Source organism: Pseudopipra pipra, chromosome W (assembly GCF_036250125.1).
Source record: "Pseudopipra pipra isolate bDixPip1 chromosome W, bDixPip1.hap1, whole genome shotgun sequence".
NCBI classification, from domain to species: Eukaryota; Metazoa; Chordata; class Aves; order Passeriformes; family Pipridae; genus Pseudopipra; species Pseudopipra pipra.
Window position 1 is genome coordinate 4,706,319 of NC_087580.1, and position 24,459 is coordinate 4,730,777.

The window sequence follows — 24,459 nt, forward strand, 5'->3', positions numbered from 1 at the left end:
GCCCTCGCTGCCGTTGCCGGTCCTGCAGCGCCGGGCGGGACGCGCTGCGGATCCCGCCGGGCTCCGGCGCTGCCACGGAACCTGCCGGCACCGTCAGCCCGCACGGCACCCACGGCAAGGGGCACCACGGCCGGGCAGCTGCTCCCCACGGCATCGCCAGCCCACAGCACCCGGCAGCTCCCATTGACTCACTGCAGCAGGAGAGCAGCAAAGCCTGGCAGCAAACTCCCAGGGCAATTCTAGGGGCCAAAGGGACGCTTCCAGCAGCATTCCGGACTTGAATATTCCCGCAGAATTCCTTCTCCACCTCTGCAGCCTCTCGTGCTGTTCCAGGACTGTCGGGTTTACACTGCCCTCCTGCTGCTCCTGGCTCAGGGCTCGCCAGGTTCAGTGCCCCCTTGGCAGCCCCGGACAAAAGGAGGGCACTGCTCTGCTCTGCTTTCTGCTGCTGAACATCTTCATTCTCCTCCTCGCAAGCACCCACAACTCTCCCGCTTTACAAAGAGCAGCAGCACTTGGCAGGCCCGGCAGGATCTTCCCCACAAAGGCCGTGGCACTGCCCTGTGCTCGTCCTGCCACAGGAGCTCAAGGCTTCTGCACAGCACAACTTCCCAGCAGTGACCTCCCTGCTCCAGAGGGATGAGGAGCCTCTGCTGAACTGCAGAGATTCACACACTGCAACCACTGCACTGCCTGCATTTCCTGCCATTCTGCAGCACTTGGGCATCTACTGTGGCTCTTCCTGCTGTTTAAGAAGGAGGTTTGCAAGCCCTGGGAGCTGTGGCTCTTCCTGCTGTTTAAGAAGGAGGTTTGCAAGCCCTGGGAACTGGATGGAGTTTTGTTCCAGCTGCCAGCTAAGGAATTTTTCAACCTGTTACACAATACATGCAATGAAATCTACAGTGATTTAAGAACTTGGACTCCAGCAGAACTGTTGGATTATTTATTTCATCAGGAAAAATAGACCAGGAAATAAAGCCAGCCCTTAATATATGTAAGTCAAATGAACTCATTTAGGTAAATAAACAGGCTGTAAAAAGGAAGTTACTGAGCTTTATATATGGATACATTAGCGAAGGGAGCAGGATACAATGCTTGGGATGCTCCTTGGAATACTATTCCCGAAATGTCTTAGTACAGAGCATGAGACTCCACAACAGAATCCTGCCAAGTAATTATATCCACATAGGAAAGGAAATTGTTGGGGATCCTGACCTGGCTTTTGGAGGTATCAGAAGCTCCTAAAAAACAAGTATCTTAAACTGAAAGCTTTATTCAAGTAGCTGAATCTACCCAGCACAGGGCCTTCTACAGCTCATGGTGAGCTTTCTTTCAAGGCAGAAAACCCCAAACAGGCACAATCTTCCACTCCAAAGTCTCACCCAACTGCCTTCATCTCATCCCTGCCCTCCCCCAAGAAGATTCCACCAGCCAAGCCCAGGGCACTCCAAGGGAAACCCTTGTGTGACCTTGTCTGGTGTTCCCTGGGCACTGAGGGAAGAAGAGAAGTTTATCAAGGTGCCAAATGCCCACGGAGATCTTGGAAATCAGCTCTCCAGGATGCTTTGCAGGCCTTCTCAGTCAGCATTGAGCTCTTCAAACACACTTGTCCTCAGCGTTGTCTCTGAAAGGGTCACTATGGTCTGAAGGGTCAAACTCAGAAGTGTCTGAACCTGCAGACAGTCCTTCCTTCCGGGCAGAGATGCAGCTGCTTGGGAATGTTATTCCCTGCTGTCAGCTTCCAACAGAGCTGTGGGCACACATTCTCCAGGCAGCTCACTGAATGCAGAGTTTCCTTCCAACCTGAAGGGAGTCTTTGCTCTACAACATCTCTGCCAGGTGGCACTGTGTGATTGCAGGCTGGTTCTCCTGGCTCTGCCTGTGTCCTGCTCTCCTTGGAAAGCACCATGTCCGTAAGGATCCAGATGTTGATCCTGATCTCGAAGAGAATCAATAAAATATCATTAAACAGGCATAAAATGTCCAGAATTGATCAATGAAATGCCAGATCTATCTGAAAATAGACACAAATACAGTGTTGTGGAGCTCCTGGCTGGGCTTTCCCAGCTGTGTGCATTGGCCGGGAAGCCCTGGGGCCTCACTTGTCTGCCCCCTAATTAGGAGCAATTTATTAGGCCAATTAACCACGGAGTCATTTGCCCCTGAGCTGCTTTGTTCCTCTGCCAGGCACAGGCCAGCCCGGGCTCCGCAGGCTGCAGGGCTGCTGCGTCCTGTCAGTGCTCAACACCTCGGATTTATTTGCCCCAAAAAGGGAAAACGGCCCCGAATCCCGTGGGCCGAGTGCAGGAGGGGACAGAGTTCTGGCACAAAACTCCAGCCGCCGGGTTTGCCCAGCCCGGGAAGAACCAAGGGCCCCGCAGTGAGGTGGGACCCCCCAGCAGCCCTTGTGTGCCGTGCCCAGCTGGAGCCCTCCCTGGGGCGCTCGGGGCTGGCTGGGCACACTGGGAGCGCTGGGAAGGGCCCCGGCTCGGGGCGGGGGCGGCGGGTGCCCAGCAGTGACTGAGGGGAAGGGCCTTCACAGGGACCCCCCGCGCCCCTCGCTGCCCACGGGAAGGGTTTGTGGTCCCTCTGAGCGATTTGGCGGCGTTTCTGGGCTCGGCGGGGCCGGGCAGGCGGCAGCGGGACACGCGGGGCCCGGGCCGTGCGGCGGAGCCGGGTGGGAACTGCGGGGCGGCCCCAGCGGGGCCCGAGGGCGGAGCGGAGCCGGCTGGGAACGACCCCCGATCCCCCCGGGGCCAGGTCTGATGCCGGGAAAAGCAGCACTGATAAGAAGGAGTATCTTGGCCAGCCCCCAGAGCTGGGAAGCATTCCAGAAGAAGAAACTGGTTTTTCGGGCCCGTGACCAAAGAAGGATAATTTGGAGAAGGGATGTTCCCCAAAGGGCCACCAGAGACCCTCGAGAGACCCCTACTCTGATGTAAATGAGTTCTGAAAACTGATTCAAATGTGTAAGAGAATCTGTGGGAGTGTTTAGTACATATGCACGAGTTTGGGGAAGTGTAATGCACATGTATTAGTTACATCCACAGAAACCAGGGTGTGAGACAGCCCAGTGTGGGGGTGATGGGAGGAGACCGCCCAACCCCCCACCCCCGCACCCAGTGCCGAAAAAAATAAAACCACTTTCTAATCCTGACATTGCAGTGACAGAGAGTTTTATTCCCGTTCTGTGACAGTTCCAGTTGCTCCCAGTATGATCCCTGTTGCCCCAGTTCTGGTCCCTAGGGGTCCCAGTCCTGCTCTTGCTGTATCCCGGTGTCCCAGTCCGTCCCAGTCTGTCCTAGTCCATCCCAGCCCGTCCCGGTCCCTTCCCAGCAGCCGCCGCCGTTTCCCGGGTCCTGCCCCCCCCCCCCCCCCCAGAGCTGCCGCCGGACGCCGCCCCCCCAAGTTGCTGACGGGGGTCGGGGCTCTGTCTTTGGCTTCGTCTCCCTGGGCTGGGGCTCGGCCTTCGCCCGCGGGAGGAGCTGAGGGGGGTCCCCGGGGGTCGTGTGTGCCCCCCCGGGACCCCCTATCCCGGGGGGAGCCCCCCTTTGCCTTGACCCCGGGCCCCCCTTGAATCCCCGTTCCTGGGCACTGAGACCCCCCTGCATCTCCTTCCCCAGCTCTGGGACCCCCCTACACCCCTGTATCCAGCTCCACAACCCCTGCAATCCCTTTCCCAGTCCCTGCATCCCCCTGTGCAGGGGGGGCTGCAGGGCTCTGGGGGGTCTCACCAGGGCTTTGCCCCAGGACACCCTGCCTCGGGCTCTGGGGGTGGGGGGTGACGGGTGCTCTCGAGCCCCCCCTTTTTTCCGCACCCCTTCCCCAACTCCCATTCTGGATCTGCCATTCCAGAGCCGTGGGGGGGCCTCGCCGCAGCCCCCCCGCTGTCCCCGCTGTCCCCTCGGGGCCCTGACGGCCGCCCTGGCACTGTCCCTCGGGCTGCCCGGGGAGTTGCCCCCACGGGCTCTTGGGGTGGGGCTGGAGGGGTCCCGCTGCCCCTCTGCTGTGTTCAAGCACCTGAGGAACAGGGAGCAAACCCCCAGATCAGGTTTCCCAGCTGCAAAGCTCGGCGGGACTGCCCCACCAGGAGGAATTTGGGGCTTGGGGACAGGAACAAAACATGGCATCAATTAAACCTTATTAAAAATTCAAGCACTGGGACAGGAAAAAAATCATCCTTTGGGGTCTTCCCTTTGCAAACACAGACAAAGGGTTCTCACCTGGAAAATATTTACCTGGGGAAGTACCAGCCTGGTAATAATTTTATTTACACTAGTGATGCCAACAATTCCTGCTGGGCATTGATGGGGGGGTTATATAGTTTTAGTAAGTATAGAAACACTTTGCAGTTGCCAGTGACTCAACAGCAGCATCCACAGGTATTTTAGTCTCTGTCAGTTGATCCTTGGTCTCGTTTTTTGACTTTTTTTCCTTATAAATATTCCACAAATCACTCCTATGGAACCAGTTTTGCTTTGCTGAGGAGAGCTGTGACTGCTGGGCCCTTGGGGGATTATCAGCTTTTTGTGTTTTTATTTGAGGAGCACAGGAGCATCCAGGCAAAGCCCCAGGAGGGAGCAGGACCTGCCCAGGCCCCAGGAGCTCGGGCTGTTGTCCCAGCTCAGCTCGTGGCAGGAGGAACTGAGGGTGCCCCTGTCCCCTCTGTGCCCCCCAGGGGTGGCAGAAGCCCCTCGGGAGGCAGGTCCAGAGGCACCATCCCCTGTCCCGGGGGCTCCCCGAGCTGCCCTGCACAGGGTGGGCACATGGGGGGTGGGCTCAGGTGGGTCTGAAGGGCCGTCCAGCACCTTGGGGGGTGACCTGGGGGGCTGGGACTGAAAACCCCTCGGACCTGTGCAAGTCCTTGAGACAATGAGCTCCTGATTTTTTAATGAACAACCTGAAGAACAACCCAAGTAGAATCCTATTTTTGTTCTCCAAATTTCAGAGAAAGTCACAGACTTCCATTGGGGCCAGGAAGGACAATTCCTGTGCCTAAAGCCCCTCTGAGTGGCCCCACAACCAGCAGTGCTGATGAGACCCTTGGAGCTCTCTGGGGCCGCAGCAGCTGCAGGGACTCTGCTCCAGCACGGGCTGCCCACGGGCTCACATCCTTCTTTGTGGGCATCTCCTGCTCCGCCGTGGGCTCCTCCTTGGGCTGCAGGGGAATCTCAGCTCCAGGCCTGGAGCACCTCCTGCCCCTCCTCCTGCATTGCCCTGGGGGTCTGCAGAGCTCTTCCTCTCCCCTATTCCCAATCTGCTCCTCTCTGCACCCAATTCCATCTGCACAAGGACTTTTTCCTCCTTAAATACATTATGCCCAAGGCCCCAATACACTGCCCAACATGGATCACCAGGAATGTGGGTCACCAGGTCTGTGCCCAACGGGGGTCCCTGTGGATCATCCAACGCGGGTCCTCCCATGGCTGATGGAGTTGGAGCAGCGGCAGAAGCTCTTCCCGCAGTCGGGGCACTCGGGGCTTCCATTACTGGTGGGTCCGTTGGTGGGAGCTCAAGGCAGAGCTGTTGGTGAAGCTCCTCTCACACTCGTCACACTTGTAGGGCCTCTCCCCGGTGTGGATGCGACGGTAGATGACGAGGTGAGAGTTGCGTTTGAAGCCCTTCCCGCAGTCGCTGCAGCGGAAGGGCCTCTCCCCTGTGTGTGTCTGCTCATGCATGAGGAGATGGGAGCTGGTTCTAAACCTCTTTCCACATTCCGGGCACTTGTAGGGCCGTTCCCCACTGTGGATCTTCTGGTGGTGGATCAGGTCAGAGCTCTGGCTGAAGCTCTTCCCACATTCCAAGCACTTGTAGGGCCGTTCCCTGGAGTGCAGGCCCAGATGAGTGCGGAGGTTGAATCTCCGGTTGAAGTTCTTCCCACATTCCCCACAGGTGTAAGGTTGTTCTCCAGTGTGGATGAGCTGGTGGCGGATCAGGCAGGACTTCTGGCTGAAGCTGTTCCCACATTTCCCACACGTGTAGGGCTTTTCCCCAGTGTGGATCACCTGGTGTCGGAGCAGGTGGGCGCTGTCACTGAAGCTCTTCCCACATTCCCTACACGTGTAGGGCCGTTCCCCACTGTGGATGTGCTGGTGCCTCAGGAGGTTGGTGCTCGTCCTGAAGCTCTTCCCACATTCTAAGCACCTGAAGTGCTCCTCTCTGCTGGGAGGCTGCTCAGGGACCACCAGCTCGCAGCTCCGCCTCAAGCTCCGGTCGCCTTCCCAGCACACGCTGGCTCTTTCCTCCTCACAGCCCCCTGGGCTGGCTTTGCAGCCCCTCCTGCGGGGGCATCTTTGGCCCTTTTCCTCCCCGCTGCCTTCCTGCGCCGGGGAGCCCTTCAAAACGGCCTCTCCCACCAGGCTCTGCCGCCGGGATTTGTCCTCCGCGCTCTCCGGCCTCACCTCGGGGCCTGGGGCAGGAAGGAAGGACAGGCAGGGGATTTGCCTCCGGCCCACAGGGAAGCCCAAGGACATCCCCCCAACTCCGGCCCCGGCAGGACGGCCACAAAAGACCGACCCAAAGGGGCACTGACTTCCTCCTCACCTGCCTGGGGGGCCCGCGGCATCTTCCTCTTCCTCGCAACCTCCTCCTCCATCCGCCCAAGCTTTGGGAAGCAGAAATCCTGATGGGGGGGGGAAACAAGGGGTGAGCACATTGCCTTGGGTGTTTCTCCTGCCCAAGTCCAGCCCTAGAACTCACCAGGCATCCTGTGCCCATAAAACCCCCAAAACAACAACATTCAGCCCAAAATCCCCTCCCAGGAGTTCCCCATCTCTGCTCTCTGGGGTTAGGGGCCTGTCTGGCCTGATGGCACTTCTGCCTGCATTGGGGGTCCCCCTTCTCCGGGTTGCCGGGGGTCCCGCGGCTCCAGGGGGTTCACACTCGCCGGGGTCCCCTTGAGTGTTGCCAGGGGGGTCCCAGGGCTCACTTCTCCCCACTCTGCCTCCCGGGGCCGGCCGGCCCTCCTCTCTCGCCTCCCACCCTCGCAAACCTCTTGGCGCTCTCGGCTCCCACCCCGCCTCAAGGCCCCCCCTCCTCTCCACACTCCAAGGCCTTCCCCCTCTCCGGGACCCCCGCTTAAGGGGCCCGGCGCTCCCTCTCTGCTCCCCCCTCCAGCATTCCGGGGGTCCCCCAGCTCCGGGATCGCCCCTCTCCGCTCTCCCCACTCCGTGGCTACCGGGGTTCCCCCCCGGCTCTCACGGGGGGCCCCCAAACCGCTCTCGCCCCCCCCGCCATTGCCGAGCGACCGCCAGGACCTTTTGGCTGCTCTTCTTTGTGCTCCCGCTCGGCTCCTCCCTCGGCTGGGCCGCCGCTTTTGGCGGGTTTCCTCCTCCGGGATCCGCCCCCTGCAGCCCTTCCCCCCCTGGCCCAACCCCCTTGGGCCCCCCTTGGGCCCCCCTCTACCCCCCCCTTGTCCCCCCCTTGGGCCCCCCTTGCCCCCAAAGCCATGGCCTCCCGCGGCAGGAGCAGGGCTGGAGCTGGGGCAGGTCGGGATGGGGCAGCGCTGGGCTCTTGGCCGCTCCCGCCCGCACTCGGCCCCCGCCGCAGCCGCCACGGCCGGGACAGCGCGGGGGGGCCCGGCCTGGGCGCCCCCCCCTCCCCCCTGCCCAAATTGCCGTCCCGGGGGGCGCTGGGGGCGAGGGGGGGGCGCCGGTGGGCTCGAGGTGGGGAGCGCTGGGCGCTGCGGCTCTGCCGGCACACGGGGGAGTTGCCCCCGCAGCCGGGGGGGCTCCCAGCACCCCCAGTGCCCAGAAAGGTCTCCCCACATTTGGGGTTTGGGGGCTCTGGGTGGGCTCTGAGCGGGTTGGGGGGTCCTTGTGGGTCTGTGGGGCGGTGTCGGGGGGTCCCGACCCCTTTTGTGGAGCGCTGGGTGCCGTGTTGGGGTGCAGGTGCCCCCCCAGAGCCCCCCCAGAATGGGGTGACACGGGGGGAACTCCGGGCGGTCCCCATTCCTGATCCATCCTGGAGCAACCACGCTGGGGGCAACTGGGATCATACTGGGAGTGACTAGAACCACACTGGAACTGACTGGGAGCATAATTGGTGTGACTGGGAGCATGCTGAGATCGACTGGGAGAGACTGGGAGAGACTGGCAGTGACAGGGATCATACTGGGAGGGACTGGAACTATAGTGGGCTGACTGGGAGCAACTGGGACCATGCAGGGGGTAACTTAGATTCTCCTAGGATAGAGTGGTATTGTACTGGGAGAGGCTGGGATCATACTGGGAGTTACTGGAACCAGAGAAGTGGTCCATGGTAGCAACTGGAACCACACTGGGGGCAACTGGGATCATAGTGGGAGCAGCCAGGCCCCTGCTGAGCTCATACTGGGATCACAGTGGGACTGACAGGGATCATCCTGGGAGTGACTGCAATACTCCTGGGAGTATGTGAGAGGGACTGCAACCATACTGGGGATGACTGGGGTCAAACTGGATTCATACTGCAAGTGTCTGGAAGTTACTGGGATCATACCAGGGGTGACTGGACATATACTGGGATAATACTGGGAGCAACTGGGACCATGCAGTTGGCAAGTGGCATCATCCAGGACTCAGACTGGGAGTCCCCGAGAAGGAAAGGAATCATCCTGGGGGGGGACTGGGAGGAACTGGGACCACCTTAGGGGCAACTGGGATCCTATTGGGAGTGACTGGGATCACTGTGGGAGTGACCAGAACCATACTGGAACCATCCTAGCAGTGACTGTTAGTGCCCAGGATCATACTGGGAGTGAGTGGAACTACATAGAGGAGAACTGGGAGCAACTGGGATCATCCTGGAAGAAAATGGGAATGACTGGGAGTGACAGGGTGCATTCTGGAGACAACTGGCATAGACTGGGAGTGACTGGGATTGTACTGATGGGAACTGGAAGCATCCTGGGGCAAGTGGCACTAACTGGGTATGACTGTGAGCATGCTGAGGGCAACTGGGATCTACTGGGAGTGTCTGCAACCATCCTGGGGGTGACTGGGACAACACTGTGAGTGAATTGGACTATGTGGGGGGTAACTGGGATCATAATTAGACTGACTGTATCTGTGCTGGAGGCAACTGGGAGCAACTCAAATCACACTGTGAGGAACTGGGAGCAACTGCGACCACACTGGGGATAACTGGGGTCATACTGGGATCACACAGTGGGAACCGCTTGGTCCATGCTGGGGGCAATGGGATCATCTTGGGAGCCACTGGGCCCACAGTGAGGGTGACTGGGGTTATACTGGGAATAACTAGGACCACACTGGGGGGGACTGGGAGTGGCTGTGAGCAACTGGGATTATGGTGGAAGCTACTGGGAGCAACCAGGAGTGAGTGGGACCACATTGGCAGGAACTGGGATATACTGGGAAAGACCAGGAGGGACTGGGTTCATACTGAGACTGACTGGGATCATAGTGGTAGTGACTGGGAGTACCAGGGATCACACTGGGAGCAACTGGAACCATAGTCAGTGACTGGGAGGAACTGGGACCCTGCTGGGGGCAAGTGGCTTTATCCTGGGAGTGCCAGGGCATGTCTGGGTTCATCCTGGGTGTGAGTGCCACCATCTGGGGTGTCACTGGGATCCTACTGGGATGGTCCTGGGAGGGACTGGGAGGGAGTGGAACTCTAGTGGGGTGACTGGGAGCAACTGGGACCATGCAGGGGGTAACTTGGATCCTACTTGGAGAGACTGGTATCGTACCGGGAGTGACTGGGATCATAGTGGGATGATACTGGGTATGACTAAAAGTGACTGAGATGATACTGGGAGTGACTGGGAACATGTTGGAGGCAAGTGGGATCTACTGGCAGTGGCTGGGAGTGACAGGGATGATACTGGGAGTGACTGGAAGCACAGTAGGGGTGAATGGGAGCAACTGGAACCACGCTGGGGGTAACTGGGCTCATAATGGGATCATCCTGGGAGTGACTGCAATAATATTGGGAGTATGTGAGAGGGACTGCAACCATACTGGGGATGACTGGGATCAAACTGGATTCATACTTCAAGTTCCTGGGGTCATACTAGGAATGTCTGGACTCATAGTGGGATCATCCTGGGAGCAACTGGGACCATGCAGGGGCAAATGGCATCGTCCAGGCAGTGACTGAAAGTGCCTGGGGCCATACTGGACTCAGACTGGGAGTCCCTGAGAGGGAAAGGAACCATCGTGGGGGGGACTGGGAGCAACTGGGACCACCTTGAGGGCAACTGGGATCCTATTGGGAGTGACCAGGACCATACAGGAACCATCCTAGGAGTGACTGTCAGTGACCGGGATCATACTGGGAGTGACTGGAACTACAGAGAGGGGAACTGGGAGCCAGTGGGGCCATGCTCCAAGGAACCCCCAAACTCACTCAGAGCCCACCCAGGACCCCACCTAACCTTTTTTCTGGGGGGGACATTTATGGGCACTGATGTTACTGGGAGCTCCCCCGGCTGCAGGTGAGGAGCTCTGGGGTGAGAGGGGGTGTTGGGAAGGGGGGGGTCAGTGAGTCAGAGGGGATAAATGGGGTGGTGGGACCCCAAAGTGAGTGGGAGGGGAGTGGGACCCCCCAAAAGTGGAGGGGGAGCGAGACTGAGAATTGGGGGCTGATGGGAAAGGGGTGGGAGAGGTCAGAACAGTGGGGGAAACGAGAAAGGTGGAACCCGCCAAAGTGAGCATGAGGGGGTTGGGGATTGGGGGATGATGGGTAAGGGGTGGGAGAGGGGGAAAAAGTGGGGGTTGGGACCTCATAAGTGATCCTGGGCAGGCTGGGAATTGAGGGGAACCATGGAAAAACCCTTGTCAGAGAGAAAACTGAGTGACCCGAGTCCTGGATGCTTTTAGGAAGGAGGTCTGAACATTTTTGGAAGAATAGAGAGGGTTGACTTTTTTATTCTTGACCTTTCCAGTTCTCCATTTGGGGGCAGGATGTCCTCTGGGCCAGTGTTTTGTTCCCTTGGCAGTGAGTGCAGCCTCAGAGGGCTGAGCCCTCTCTGGCTGGGCTTGGCCTCTCCTGCAGAGACTCAGGCCTGGCTGGGCTGCCCCAGGCAGACGCTGCAGGAAGAAGAGCTCAGGCCGCCTGGCTCTGGTGTCCCTGGGGCTCAGCCTGTGCCCCATTGCTGGGCAGGGGCTGAGCCCCACCTCTGCCTCGGGGCCTTGGCCAAAGGGCTGGCAAGGAAGAGGCCCAGCAGCCTTGGGGCCTGCCCAGCTTTCCTCCTCCCTGGGGGCTCTCAGTCCTAAACTGACACTGTGTGGGCCCAAGGCCTTGCTGGCTTCGGGCTCACGGCCCGCTGGCACCATCCCACCGAGAGCCTGAGGAGTCAGGAGATGCCCTGGCTGGGCATTGTGCTGCTGTGGGACGAGCTGATACCTCTGCACAGTCTCTGCCTGTCCCTGCCAGCCGACTTCTGCCCAGGCTCTGGGCACGGGGACGCAGCACTGACAGTTTTCAGCCACCGCGCTGTTCCACAGAGGCTGTGATGTCACAAGGCCCTTGCCTGGCAGCCAGGAGATGGGCAAGGCAAGGCAAGGACAGAGCCTCGGAGCCACCAGCACGCTGTCCCCAAAGGCTGGGGTGGCACAGAAGCCCAGAGTCCCTGAGCTTGGCAGAGACTTGGGAGATCAACCGGCGTCCAGCCTACGCCCCATCCCCAGCACGTCAAGCAGACCACGGCACTCAGTGCCATGGCCAGTCTTTGCTTAAACACCTCCAGGGATGCTGACTTCACCACCTCCCTGGGCAGCCCATTTCAATACCTAATCCCTGTTTCTCTCCAAAAAGTCCTGCTCCTGTCCCTGACAAACAGCCCCTGACAGGCAGGTCCTCGTGTCCTCTTGTCCTATGGCCTGTTGCCTCGGAGAAGGGGCTGACCCCCACCTGGCTCCAGCCTCCTGTCAGGAAGTTGTGGACAGGGAGAAGGTCAGCCCCGAGCCTCCTCTTCTCCAGGTTGGAGAAACTCAGCTCCCTCAGCTGCTCCTCACAGGCCATGCACTGCAGACCCTTGCCCAGCTCCATTGCCCTGCTCTCCACCCACTCCAGCCCCTCAAGGTTCTCCCTGAATTGAGGGGCCCAGAGCTGGACACAGCACTCCAGGGGTGGCCTCACCAGTGCCCAGTCCAGCAGAAGAATCACTGCCCTGCTCCTGCTGCCACACTCTTTCTGATCCAGGCCAGCCTGCCCTTGGCCTTCTTGCCCACCCGGGCACCCGCTGGCTCAGGTTCAGCCTCTGTCCACCAGCACCCCCAGGGCCTCTCCCACGGGGACCCTTTGCAGCTCCTCTGCCCCCGGCCTGGAGCTGCAGGGGGTTCTTGTGGCCAGAGGCCCCAGAGGACCCAAAGGCACTCTTGAACCTCATGCCCACGGGCTCGGCCCAGAGGTCCAGCCTGTCCAGGTCCCTCTGCACAGCCTTCCTGCCCTCCAGCACATCCACACTGCAAGCCAACTTGGGGTCCTCTGCCAATTTGCTCATGGAAGACTCAATGCCCTCCTGCACATCCCCATGAAAATAGGCAACAGGACTGGGCCTGTTACCCAACAAGTTCTAGTGCTTGGCAAAGGAGCCCACCCAGCAGTGGGGAGAAACTGCTGGCAGGAGATTGAATGGGGACAACAGACAATGGTGATGGACAAGTTCTGGCCCATGGCCATTTGTTAGAAAAACAAAGTAAAAGCTTAAGGCCTGCCATATTTCAGTGGTCAGAGACCTGGCAGAGAAATCTATTTTTGAGACCTGGACACCAAGAAAGCAGAATTTCTAAACCACTAAGACCCTTAGATAAACCAGAGATGAAGACAAAACTAACACAGACAGTTACTGAGGCTCTCCCTATCTAGGGAAAAGACAAGAAAAGGACAAAAACTGTGGACTAAGTATCATGCAAAGTGAGAAATCAAGAGCCAATAGAAGAGAGAAGAAGAATTCCTGCAGAGAACTGGTAAACCAAGGGACGGGAATTCTTTTGTCTGCTAACATGTAGAAATTGTTAAGAGTTTTGAGAACTGATGTACATGTGTCAGAGAGCAATTGCTGTGTCCCTTCAGTGCTGAATGAAGTAGGGTCACCTCTGGAACCCAACCAACTGCTCAGAGATTTTATTCCCCGGCTTTCGCTGACAGTTTCTGGGGACCCAGATGAGACAAAGCAGCGTCGACAGGGCAGAGCAGAGGAATCGTTGGCCCTGCAGCATGTACCAAAGGAGTTTTTGGGAGATCTTGCAGTTCCCTGGTCTGGAGAGTTCACCACGCCTTCTTTTCTGGGAAAAAGAACAGGCCATGAATTTTGGGGACTTGATTTTAAGGCCTTTTGCCTGCACATAAGGCACAGCAATGGGAAGGACACAGCGAGAGGCTGAGAGGTTTCTGTCCTGGTTTGTGGGCTTGGGTGAGATTGGGCCAGAATTACAGGACACCTGTAAAATCTGGGCTTTGGGAAAGGTTGGGGAGGGTTGGGAAAGGTGTTCAAAGGGTGGTTTTACCTGAAGGGTTAAACATGGGAGTGGGTCTATCTTCCCAATTCCCAAGAGAAGAGATCTCAGAAAGCTCTCCTGCAGGTTGTGTTTTAAGGAACAGGAGAAGAGACCGAGGGTAAGGGGTTTCTTTCCTGGAGGGAAGGGCTGTTGTTCAGTTGCAGGAGCCCTGAGCTGAAATTGCCAGTCTGACTGCCCAAACTGAACACAGCTGAAGATTCCTGCCAGACAAAAAAGTGCCAGGACAGAAAGTTCTTGCTGCCCATGGAGTGCCCAGGGTGTCCCCCAACTGCATCTGAAACCTGAAGGTTCCAGGCTTTCTTTCCTGGGGGAAAGGCCGTGACATCCCAAAGAGTCCCGTGGCAGACAGGTGGGGCTGCACTGTGGGGGTGTGAGGTGTTGGTTCTTTGGTTTCCAGGGGCTATTCCAGAATGGAGAGGACAGGCTGTGACATCACAAAGGGGCCCATGGCACATGGGTTGGGCTGCAGTGGGGGCTGTGAGACATTGGTGTTTTGGTTTCCAGCAGCCATTCTGGAATGGAGGGGATAGGCCGTGACATCACAAGAGGGCCCATGGCACATGGGTGGGGCTTCACTTTGGGGTTGTAGGGCGTTGGTTCTTTGGTTGCCAGGGCCCATTCTGGAATGGAGAGGACAGGCTGTGACACCACAAAGGAGCCCTTGGCACATGGATGGGGTTGAACTGTCACATGGTGGGGGCTTGGTTCTTTGGTTTCCAGAGGCCATTCCACAATGGGGGCCAAAGGTGGTTTTGCAGAATAAAAGGTCGAAAACGGAAATTCCGCCTCAGAATTCCCACCCGTGGCTCCTGCTCGGAGTTGGCACCTGCTCCTGAAAAAGTTTTGGGGGGGTTCCCCTCGTTATTTTAGGGGTTTGGTGCCCCAGTTGAGCGTTGTTCTGTCACCACCGCTCGTGGTGCTGAAATGTTATTTTGCAGAATAAAAGGTCAAAAATGGAGATCTCACCCAAAACTGAGGTTGTTTTGGTCAGCCAGGTCCTGCCTGGAGTCGGCACCCACTCCCCAGAGGATTTTGGGGGGGTTCTCCCCATTGTTTGTGGTATATTAAATTAGTCATCAATTCACCCCAAATGGTGGGTTTGGGATATAAAAATCAGTTATTAACACAATGATTAGCACACAGTTATTAGTTCACAATTAATAATTGGTGGTTTGGGGGCATCACAAATCATTGACAATACACCCAAACTGGTTGGTTTTTTGTGTATAACAAAGCAACGATTTTAAAAAGCAGCTTTCAAGCTTCAGTTTTATAAACACCCGCTCTTTATTAATGCGAAACGTTGCAAAACCGGCCCCAAAATCCGCCTTTTTCTACTTAAAACGGACACCCCCGACCCCGCTCTCGCAGTCCTCAACCAGGTCCGCACCCCGCCTTTCCCGCCCTGCCCGCGGGGGGGCACAGTTCCCACCCAGGTCCGCCCTGAGGGCGGGGAAAGGGAGGGGGTGGAGCGTGGGGAGGAGTGGCCAATGGGAGTGAGGGTGCACGGTTTAATCGGCCAATCAGCACGCACCGAGGGTGAGAAGAGCGGGAGTGATGCGGAAGTAACAGGACGGAAAGAACGGACACTAAAAGGCTCCTTTCTCACCCCAAAACTGCCCTCAAACCGTGGTCAACGCGGAAAAAGCTTGAAATAAGGCTGAAAAAAAGCGTGAAAAGAGGCTGATTTACCTCCCACCGAAATGGAGGGCCAAGAGAAGCACCGGTCTGAGCTATGCCTATTCTCCTGGTAAGTCCCTAACCAGCTCCTTATACCTGATTTTTTAGATTCACCCCGAATATTTCAGTTGCAGTGCTGGGGTGAACATCCCTCATCTGGCCAGAGATTTAGGTTGAAAGTCCTGGTTTGGGGTCTCCTGTTTTCCCCTTCCAGAGTTCATAGTTGTCGGGGCGGCTGCAGATCCAGTTCTTCTCCGTGTGGCACAGGGATGAGCTGATCCATCCGTCATCGAGGTACCCACAGGGCCCCACACCCCTCACCTCAAACCTGCAATGCCAACGGGACCAGAGTGAGAAAGGGAAGAAAAGAAGAAAACTCCCCCCCCCAAAAAAATTAAGAAGAGCTGGGATTTCCCCTCCAGCAGAGAAGGGCTTTGGCTGGGGGGGGTCTCTAATTCTCTGATCAGGGTTGGGGGGCAGCGACCTCTGCCCATCCCAACCCCCCATGGAAAGCCAGGAGCTGCCTGGACACGGGGCAGGAGAAGGTGCCCATCCCAGGATGGGGCATCCCAGACTCCAGGAAATCCCTGGGGCCCACTGTAGAAGATATTGCAGAAACCTGGTTGGTAGAGAGAGGACACATTAAAGATTCTATACCGCTGGTCTCACGCTAAAGCAAGAAAACTATTAGAAGGTCACTGATTAGTGTGTTTGTGAAACTGCTTTGTTTAAGAAACTGCAAGGCTGCATTGTCTGCTGTGAAGCTGTATTGTTTAAGAAACTGCATACGTGATAGAAAAATTAGAGCAACAGGATGGGAAAGGTAGAGAAAGTAGCAAATAGTAAATAAAGTAACTATAGCCATGAGAAAGAGGCAGCATTTGCGCAAATATAACTTAGGTAATTAGGAGCCAATGATGAGCTTGTATTTGGAATATTAATGAGCCTAATTATTAACCTTTATAAGCATGGAGCTTACAGCAATAAAGTTGGATTAGTCATGATCAATACTGTGATCGTGTGATACTTTCCCGTCGTCCGCAACAGCCCACCCTGGGGCTCTAGCACGGACACAGGGACCCACCTGCCGTTCAAGGCCGTGCCATTGATCCACTCCCAGCCATTATCCCTCATTCCCAGCCCGATCCAGTGGTTTGCTTCGCCTTTATAGCGCAGAAGGAAGGCCTGGAAGGCAAAGAAACGTTGGCTTTGGCCAGTCTTGCCTTTCCCCACCTCCTCTTTCCCTCCTGTGTCCACCCCCAGCCAGACCTGGGGCTTTTCCCAAGGGCTTGGCTCCCAGCTCCAGCACTGGCAGCACTTTGGGGCCAGCCTGGGGGGTTTGGGGCTGGTTTTATCCTCTTGGTTTCCCCGTGTTTCCCACCCCGGAGCTGCTGCAGAGGCTCAAGCCCAGTCCTCACCAGTTCATCCCAGTCCTCACCAGTTCATCCTAGTCCTCACCAGTTCATCCCTCGTGCTTATGGTAGCCAGTGAAGCTCCCAGGGTCTCACACCTTGTCCAGCCCGTGGTCCAGTTGCCCTCAGCCTCAGAAAAATGATAACATTTTCCTTGGAAACCAGGCCAGGTGTCTGGGCACACGTGGGAGAATTCCGGCTTAGAGAAAGGGGGTCTCACACCGAGAACTGAAACACAGAAAGCTGAGTCAGACACGTGGGCAGCCCTGAAAAGCAGCAAAATGGGATTGATTCCTTGGGTTTTTTTTTTCCAGCAGCTGGAAGAGGGAAGCTGGGGATGATTCTCTTGGAAAAGGTGTGACCGAGTGAGGAGCAGGTGTCTGGAGCAAAGTGCAGGGAAAAAAGGGAGTCACTCACTTTGGGAGCCTCCCTCGGAGCCAGGAATGTCCTGGGATCCTCCCCATAGGGGTGTCTGGGTGGGACTCACCAGTCAGTGCCACGACCAGGCTCAAGGTGAGGATCCCCAGGAACACACTCAGAGCGAGGAGAACACGCACCTTGGGGGATGTTCTCCAGTCTGACTCGGTTCTGTAGGACACTGGAGCAGGAAAGAGCAGTGTGAGGATGGCCTGGCTCCTCTCTCCTCTGCTTTGCCCTCCTGTGCTGGACCCTCAGTCCATCCCCAGCCCCACCCAGGCCCATCCAGGCCCCCCCACTGGTGCCCCCCAGAGCGAGATGCTCTTCCCACCCCCTGCTCTCCCCTGGAGCGTTTGGTTTTCCCAGCATTACCACATTTGGACTGTTCCTCTGGATCACTGCAGGTGTTCAGTGGTTCCTCTTGGCTTGAAGAATTTGACCTTTGGGTTCCTTTCCCCATCCTTGCAGAGAAGCCTCAGGGCCCGGGGCTGACGTTCCCTGGGCTCTGTGGGGTGGATGCACTCGGCAGCCTGGGGTGGAAGGAGAGGAGAGGCTGAGGGGACCTGCAGGGAGCTGAGACCTCGTGGCCCACAGCCCAGCCAGCCACAACAGCCCCTGTGGGGTTGGCACTGGCTCTCAGCATTATCTTGGTGCCAAGGGGCACCATCTGGCAGGGCTGAACCCACATCTGGGAGAGGAGGCGGCACAAAGGACAGAGGGAGGGGAAAAGATAAGGGAGGGAAAGAGAGGGAAGGGACTAAGATTAAAGAGGAAAAAACAACTTCAAACAAATTAATCAGAAAGGAAAGAGAAAGACAAGTTTAAAAACACTTTATTAAATAAATAATTCATTGAGAGCTCACAGCTCAAAGGCAGCTGAAGTGTTTGCAGGGGACAGGAGCCCGTCAGGGCTCAGAAAAGGCACCGAGGGCTCGGAGCAGAGTTTGTGCTTTGGGAGCCCCTTTGCAAAAACACACAGGGTGGAAAGTAGCCTGTGACAGTTCACAGCACCTGTTCTGCTCGAGTTTTCTGTTTGTGGTTCCCCACGAGCTTGTTTTGCTCACAGGAAACCCCACTCTGGTTCCCCCCCCCTGCCCACTGTTGAAGGAGCATGACCTGCTTCCCTGCACCCCCAACCAACAGGGGCAGCAGCTTTTGGTCCTCTGGGGTCTTGTGTAAGTTATTACCAGCACCAAATGGACCAACAGAAGCTCATCAGGAACGTGTCCTGATAAAACAGCAATATTTCACTGCGAGGTGAGCTCTGAAAGCTGCAAAGGTTTGATTGTGGGTAAACAAACATGAAAAAAGCACAAAGTGGTTCCCTCAGAGGGGATTTGCAGGAGGAAACTCAAGGAGTGCTCAGATAACAGCGTTTCCAGAGCAGTGAGAGGGTTAAATTGATAGGAGAAACAAACACAGGATGAGCCAGAAGGGGTGGTGCTTCAGCACCCTGGGGGTTTCCAAAGTTGACAGTAAAAAGGCCAGACATTATGCAAGCTCTGAGCTGGAGCTGAGTCCGAAAGTGGGGGAGGGACCCTTAGATATGAAGGCTTGTTATTTTATAAACAAAACTATCAGGTGCCTGGACCTGCTTAATATGGCAGAAGCCCCAGTGCACAAGTTCAGACCCCTCATTTCAAGCCAAAATTTCAGTCCTACTTTAATTTCTGCATCACAGTGTCGACTGAACAAATTCAACAAATTCCCTTAAAAAGACCCCCGAACGTTCACCTTGTAAGACCCCACCTGGTGCAGCCTGAGCTCCTGCTCAGGTTTAATCCCTCCCAAACCCAATTCTGAGCCAGAAACCAGTGCCCTGGTGAAGGTTTTAGTATTTGCAAAACTGAACTATCAATTTGAAACTAAAAGAGACCCAGTGCATTTCCTGATTCACTCAGTCCCACTGTCATTTTTGCTCCTTTATGATGACTAATTTCTACCTCCCAGTGTGACTTTACAAATTCTACAAATTCCCCTAAAAAGACCCCCGAAGGTTCACGTTGTGAGACCCCCCTGGTGCAGCCCGAGCTCCTGCCCAGGTTCAATCCCTCCCAAGCCCCCCGTGGTTTCCAGCTGGTTCCCTCCAGCTCCCCCCAAAATCACTGTTCATTCCACTCAACTGAAACAAATTAAAGTCCTTTTTATATCATTATTTACCTCTTTTCACCACGATTTTCTCATTTCTCTTCCCGAGAAACAACCCCTGTCAGCAACAAGGGGCTGAATAAAACCCAACAAATTCACTGAAGAAGCTCTTACAAGGCATCAAAAATGACAAACCAGCACAACCCCGCAGCAGACACTCAAACCAATCCCATGGTAGCAAAAGCTGTAAAACTGTGACCTTTGGCGTTTACTCCTCCCTGCCCTTCAACGTGCCACGTTTAATTAATCAGGTGGTCATTGCAGCCCCCCCAGAGACAAGACCATGATGTGGGGGCTCAGCCCTGTCCCAGCCGTGGCTCACTGTGGGCAGGGAGCACCCACCACCCCGAGTTTGGCAGCCCAGGGGCTGCTCTGGAGTACTCACCTCGCAGGGCAGCTGTCAATGGGTGGCTGATTTCTCGGAACTGAGTCTTTGAGCCAGAGACAGGACGGGAGTCAACCACAGAGGCGTGGTTTTCAGTTTACAGCTCTTTGGCTGTTTTGCTGTTCTCCAACAATTCTCAGTGTGGTTCATTTTTGAAGGAACAAAGTCCATTTTTGCACCTTGCTTACTTACAAATATTTAAGAGTTCCCAACCAAGGGATCTGTGATGGGCTGGCCCTGGTTGGTGCCAGATGCTGCTCTGTCACCCCCCTCCTCACCCAGGCAGGGGACAGAATTATTCCAAAATGTCACCTCGTGAAAACTGCACAGTTTGGAGCCAGAAGAAATGAGAAGCTGTTGGGGATGTACGACCACCATCGTGACATCTGAGAAACCCAGGGGGAGGTTTTTGGCTGAAGGGGTCCCACGTGGTTGCTCATAAGTCTGGGATGGAGGCTCTGCACTTTAAATACCATAAAAGATGGACCAGAATGCACCCAACCAAGCACAAATATTGACATAATAATACTTATGACCTTGTTATACAGCCTTTCATTACCACGGGGAATTGTTTCTGTGAAGAAAAGCTCAACAGTCGTGATGAGGGGAGTGGGGAAAGGTATCTCAGGATTGTGCCCAGCGGCTCCTGCCCCGGCAGTTTGGAGCCCAGGGGCACCGAGCGCTGGCACAGCCCATTTGTGTCACTGCTTGTAAAATGTGCCGGGGACAGGCAGGAAAAGCAGCTGCGCGCGTCGAAACTGTTTCCCGGCATTTCTTGGCTCCGCAGGAGCGTTAAAATCGCTGCGAGGGGTTCCCACCGCCCGCGTCTGAAAGAGCCGCAGCGAGCGTGGGAACAGAAGAAAAGACAGGAAATAGAGTAAAATAGAATAAAAGGCTGCACCGAGGGGTCCCCCGGCGGTGTCACTGAACGGGCGGTGTCGGGGGTGGCCAGAAAGGCTGCGCCGAGCGGGGTGGGAGCTGAGAATAAAATATAGAAAATAGAATTAAACGCGACAGCAGAGCCGCGGCGGTGCTGCAGGAGCTGCCCGGAGGGACAGACAGACAGACCCTGCCTTGGCTCGTGGGACCCACCCCCTGTCACTGAAGAGCTGCGACAAGGGGCGGGCGAGGGGCGGCGGCGGCGAAAGGGCCGCCCCGGGGCGGGGAGATGGGGGGTGTGAACGGAAAAAAAAAAAAAAAAAAGAGAGAAGGCAATAAAAGACCCGCGACCGAAACAGCGGCACCGACGGACACTCGCGGCGGCACCGAGGGACACTGCGAGGGGGGACGAGCGGCCCCGGGGAGCGTCCCCTGCCCCGCGTCCCTAAAAGAGCTGCCCCGACGGACAGGCAGGTCCGCTCCGCCCTCGGGCACCGGGGGGATCGAGAGGTTGTTCCCAACCAGCTCCCCCACAAAGTGAATTTTACAAGTTATTTTTAGTTTTTATTCTTTTCGTAGTTCGATTTCTCCTCCGCCCCCCGACTTTCCCCGACCGCGGTCCTGCCCGTGCCCCGGGAGCCGCCGGTGGGTGCCGAACCCGCGGGAATCGGGATTTTTTCGCGCATTAACGGTGGGTTTTGGGTGCGATGGAGGCTCAGATCCGGGCGGACTCCGTCTGGCAGATCCACTGCAGCCCCGTGTCGCAGGCGCGGGGGTCGATCCTGTCCCCCTTGAGCGCCCCGCAGGCTCCGCGACCCTCCCCGAGGTCCTGCGGGAAGCTGCGGGTGCGGGAGGGGGCCCGTGTCACCCCCGGGGGGCCCTCGGGGGACAGGGGGGTGCCCACCCCGACCCCCCCAGCGCTCCTCACCGGCTCCAGTCCGGGCGGGAGCCGTTCACCCACGTCCAGCCCACGCCGGGCGCGGGCACCGAGAGCCCGATCCAGAAGTGGCGCGTGGGTTTCCTCAGGGTCTCATTGAGGGAATCCTGGCCCGGGGAAAGGGGCAGTGGTGGCGCTGCCGGGCCGTGGATGGTCACCCCAAAATAGGCTCCATCCTCACCCCGGGACCGAGCCAGACCCATGGCACTCCCCAACGGGCACCGCGGGGAATTTGGGAATGAGGGGTGTGATCCCAGGCTTCTGGGGAGCCCTTCGCCCTCCCCTGGGGTGCCTCCAGCCCCTCTGTCCCCTCGATCCCTTCACCAGCTCGTCCTTGTCCCGCGGCATCGCCATCGCGGCCCCGCGGGCCCCGCAGTCCTCCCGGCTCCCGTGCCACGAGTTCATCCTTTCCGAGACCCAGTAGCACTTGGTCCTGCCCAGTATCCAGCCCACGGGGCAGAGCCTGCACCCCTCGGCCTCTGCGGACAGACAGACGGACAGACAGACAGACCCCGGCGTGCTGAGGTACCGTGGGAGGACAGGGGGAGGCTCCAACCTGGCTTAAGTTTGGGGAGGGGGCATCGATGGGCCCCCCGGGGGTGGGGGGTTACCTCGCAGGGGGCACAGGATCCTCCTCAGCTCCCTGAAGGTGCCGTCCAGGCTGGCACAGGGGGGTCCCAGGGAGGTGTTCCCCCACCTCCAGGTCGCCTCGGGCTGTGCCCTCTCTGCCACCCACCAGGACACTGGGACAGGAGGATGCCCAGCCCGGTCAGGGGCACTGGGGGGGTGGGAAGGGGCAGAGGGGTCCGGGTGCCCCTTCCCAGCCCCCAAACTCACCACACAGCACCAGGGACAGCGCCAGGGCAGCCGTGAGGGCCCCGAGGAGGCAGCGGGGACGGCGGGGGGGGGCTGTGGGGGGGACCCCCCGGGGTTCTGGAAAGCCAGATCCTACAGCTGGGGGGTGGAAAAGAGCACCCATCACCCCCTCACCCACCCAGAGCCCGGGGCAGGGGGTCCTGGGGCAAAGCACCCTGGTGAGACCCCCCCCAAACGCCTGCAGCCCCCCCTGCCCAGGAGCAGGAGGAGGTGGGTGCCCCCAAAAAATCCCTCTGCTCCCTCTGTTGGGGGGTCCCAGCTCGGGGGGTGGGACAGCAGCCAAACACAGCCTCGAGAAAACCCCCCCAGCCCCTCCTCCCTCAATCCCTGCCTCAGTTTCCCCACCCTGAGCAGCTCTTGGGGACCCCAGGGGTGACATCACCCCAACCCCCCGAGTCCCTCTTCCCCCCCCGATCTGGGGGGCCCAGCGGACACGACCCCCCCCAGTACCTGCCCCCGGGGAGGACGGGGGGCTCCCCGCAGCCCCTCGTTTCCTCCACTGCTCTAAGGCCATGTAGCCGTCCTGGTCCTCCATGTCCCGCCGCTCAGCGCCGGGGACCCGCAGTGGTCACAGGAGGAAGGGACAGGAAACCAAAGCGCCGCTGCCCCCCCGGGCTGGTGTGAACTGGCAGCGGGTTCGGAGCTTCCTGTACCCAAACCAAAGCCCCACAACTGCTGGGGGGACTCGTCCTGACGGCCCCGAGGGGTGGGGGGTCGGAGGTCTGTGCCCAGAGGAAGGAAACCCACGGGAAGGGACAAGGAGGACAAGGAGACACAGCACGAGGTGCTGGGAGAGAAAAACCACTCCTCACACCCCCGCTAAAATGGTGAAAATAAGAGATCAAGGTGTTGATCGAGATCTCTAAGAGATGAGAATCGATAAAATACCATCAAAAGGAGCACAAAATGAGAGAATTGCTCAATAAAGCACCAGTTCTGTCCAAAAACAGACACAGTTTCACGGAGTTCATGCCTGGTTTTCCCAGTCGTGTCTGTAGGGTAACATTGGCTCAGCCAGAAGCCCCACTTCTCTTACCCCCTAATGAGGAGCAATTTTATTAGGCTAATTAATCACTGATGAATTAGTACCTGATCTCCTTTTTTTCTCTGCCAGGCACAGGCCAGCACAGGCTCCACAGGCTGCAGGGCTGCTGCGTCCTGCTGGCGCTTAACCCATCGATTTTATTTGCCCCAAAAAGGGGGAAATGGCCCCGAATCCCTTTGCCCGAGCGGAGGAGGGGACAGAGTTCTGGCAGAAAACTCCAAAAGTCGGTTTTGCCCAGCTTGGGAAGAACAAACCAAACAGAAGTGAGGTGGGACCCCCCAGCAGCACTTCTGTGCTGTCCTCCCCCCCCCCCCCCAAGCCCTCCCTGGGGTGCTGGAGGGTGACTGGGCAGACTGGGAGCACTGGGAAGGGGCTCAGCCCTCCGTCACCCCCGGGAGCTCCAAGGCTCCGAGAGCCGGGATGGAACGCGGTGGAGGGAGCAGGGGAAGGGACGGGGCTGCCGGCGCTGGACGGGGCACGAGGGACAGACAGGTGGGGAAGGCAATAAACAGTAAAACGACTACGAAAGAAAAAACTCGGCGGCGGCGAAAGGGCCAGTGAGTCACACACGTCCCGTTTCACATCCACACGGCACAGCCAGGGAGGGAGGGAGATCGGAAAACAGCCAATGGGAAGCGTCAGAGACCCCGTCAGCCAATGGGAAGTGTCGAAGGGCCCCTGTCAGCCAATGGGAAGCGTCGAAGAGCCCCGTCAGCCAATGGGAAGCGACGTGTCCTGATGTCAATTAAACCACACTGAGAAGCTGCTGGAGAAGAGCAAAAAACAACTTTTCAGTTGTTGCGTCAGTTGCGGAGTTTGTTTGCTGGTTTGTGACTAAACCGACCCTACCGCGAAATCTCACAGTCACTGAGAGCTGCCCTACGAGGTGAGTACTTGAGAGCAGCTCCTGGGCTGCCAAACTCGGGGTGGCACAATCCCGAGCACCCTCTCAGGTGCTGCTTCTTCCCCTCGGGAGGCTGAGCCCGTTCTGCAGCTGCCCTGGGCCAGCAGCGTCCAGGCAATGGCACCCCCATGTCGCGACAAAGCCACAACAGGGAGCTTGTCTGCAGGTGTTTTTTTTTTTCTTTTTTTTTTTTTTTTCAAAAAAACCCAACCCAACCCAAACCAGCAAAACAACAAAAAATTATGAAAAAACCCAAATTCCAGTTCCCTGCCTGCAGTTTGAAGTTCGTGTGTTTTCTTATTTCCTT

The 24,459-nt window shown here is 57.4% G+C and overlaps 4 protein-coding genes and 1 pseudogene across 9 annotated transcripts in view; 2 read left to right on the forward strand and 3 right to left on the reverse strand.

The window, feature by feature from the left end:
- The window catches only part of LOC135404800 (class II histocompatibility antigen, B-L beta chain-like), a 230,248-nt pseudogene that overhangs the window by 152,345 nt on the left and 53,444 nt on the right, over positions 1 to 24,459 (forward strand).
- LOC135404440 (zinc finger protein 239-like) lies at positions 1,597 to 6,644 on the reverse strand. Its single transcript, XM_064639192.1, has 2 exons — positions 5,355 to 6,644; positions 1,597 to 1,934 (listed from the first exon to the last, which is right to left on the reverse strand). Exon 1 carries the CDS (start codon positions 6,471 to 6,473, stop codon positions 5,487 to 5,489), a length of 987 nt encoding a protein of 328 aa, XP_064495262.1. The 5' UTR covers positions 6,474 to 6,644; the 3' UTR covers positions 1,597 to 1,934; positions 5,355 to 5,486.
- The window catches only part of LOC135404463 (C-type lectin domain family 2 member B-like), a 110,472-nt gene continuing 101,249 nt past the window's right edge, over positions 15,237 to 24,459 (reverse strand). For 3 of the 6 annotated variants that reach the window (XM_064639235.1, XM_064639236.1, XM_064639234.1), the window contains 5 exons: positions 17,351 to 17,466; positions 17,049 to 17,159; positions 16,608 to 16,789; positions 16,234 to 16,334; positions 15,237 to 15,477 (listed from right to left, as the gene is read on the reverse strand). In XM_064639235.1, coding sequence (XP_064495305.1) covers positions 15,318 to 15,477; positions 16,234 to 16,334; positions 16,608 to 16,789; positions 17,049 to 17,159; positions 17,351 to 17,438 — 642 coding nt within the window. In that variant the 5' untranslated portion in view covers positions 17,439 to 17,466 and the 3' untranslated portion in view covers positions 15,237 to 15,317. Of the gene's footprint in view, positions 15,478 to 16,233; positions 16,335 to 16,607; positions 16,790 to 17,048; positions 17,160 to 17,350; positions 17,876 to 19,511; positions 19,789 to 24,459 lie in introns of those variants that run through there. The other 3 variants (XM_064639232.1, XM_064639233.1, XM_064639231.1) reach the window with 3 other exon arrangements.
- LOC135404471 (killer cell lectin-like receptor subfamily B member 1A) lies at positions 19,837 to 23,147 on the reverse strand. The gene is made up of 5 exons (XM_064639248.1): positions 22,654 to 23,147; positions 22,165 to 22,281; positions 21,939 to 22,070; positions 21,652 to 21,806; positions 19,837 to 21,434 (listed from the first exon to the last, which is right to left on the reverse strand). The coding sequence occupies exons 1-5, from the start codon at positions 22,736 to 22,738 to the stop codon at positions 21,315 to 21,317; spliced, it is 609 nt and encodes a 202-aa protein (XP_064495318.1). The 5' UTR covers positions 22,739 to 23,147; the 3' UTR covers positions 19,837 to 21,314.
- LOC135404462 (C-type lectin domain family 2 member D-like) overlaps positions 24,051 to 24,459 on the forward strand; it is a 110,023-nt gene continuing 109,614 nt past the window's right edge. Inside the window, exon 1 of the mRNA XM_064639229.1 lies at positions 24,051 to 24,134. The gene's annotated coding sequence lies outside the window, so the exon portion shown is untranslated. The remainder of the gene's footprint in view (positions 24,135 to 24,459) is intronic.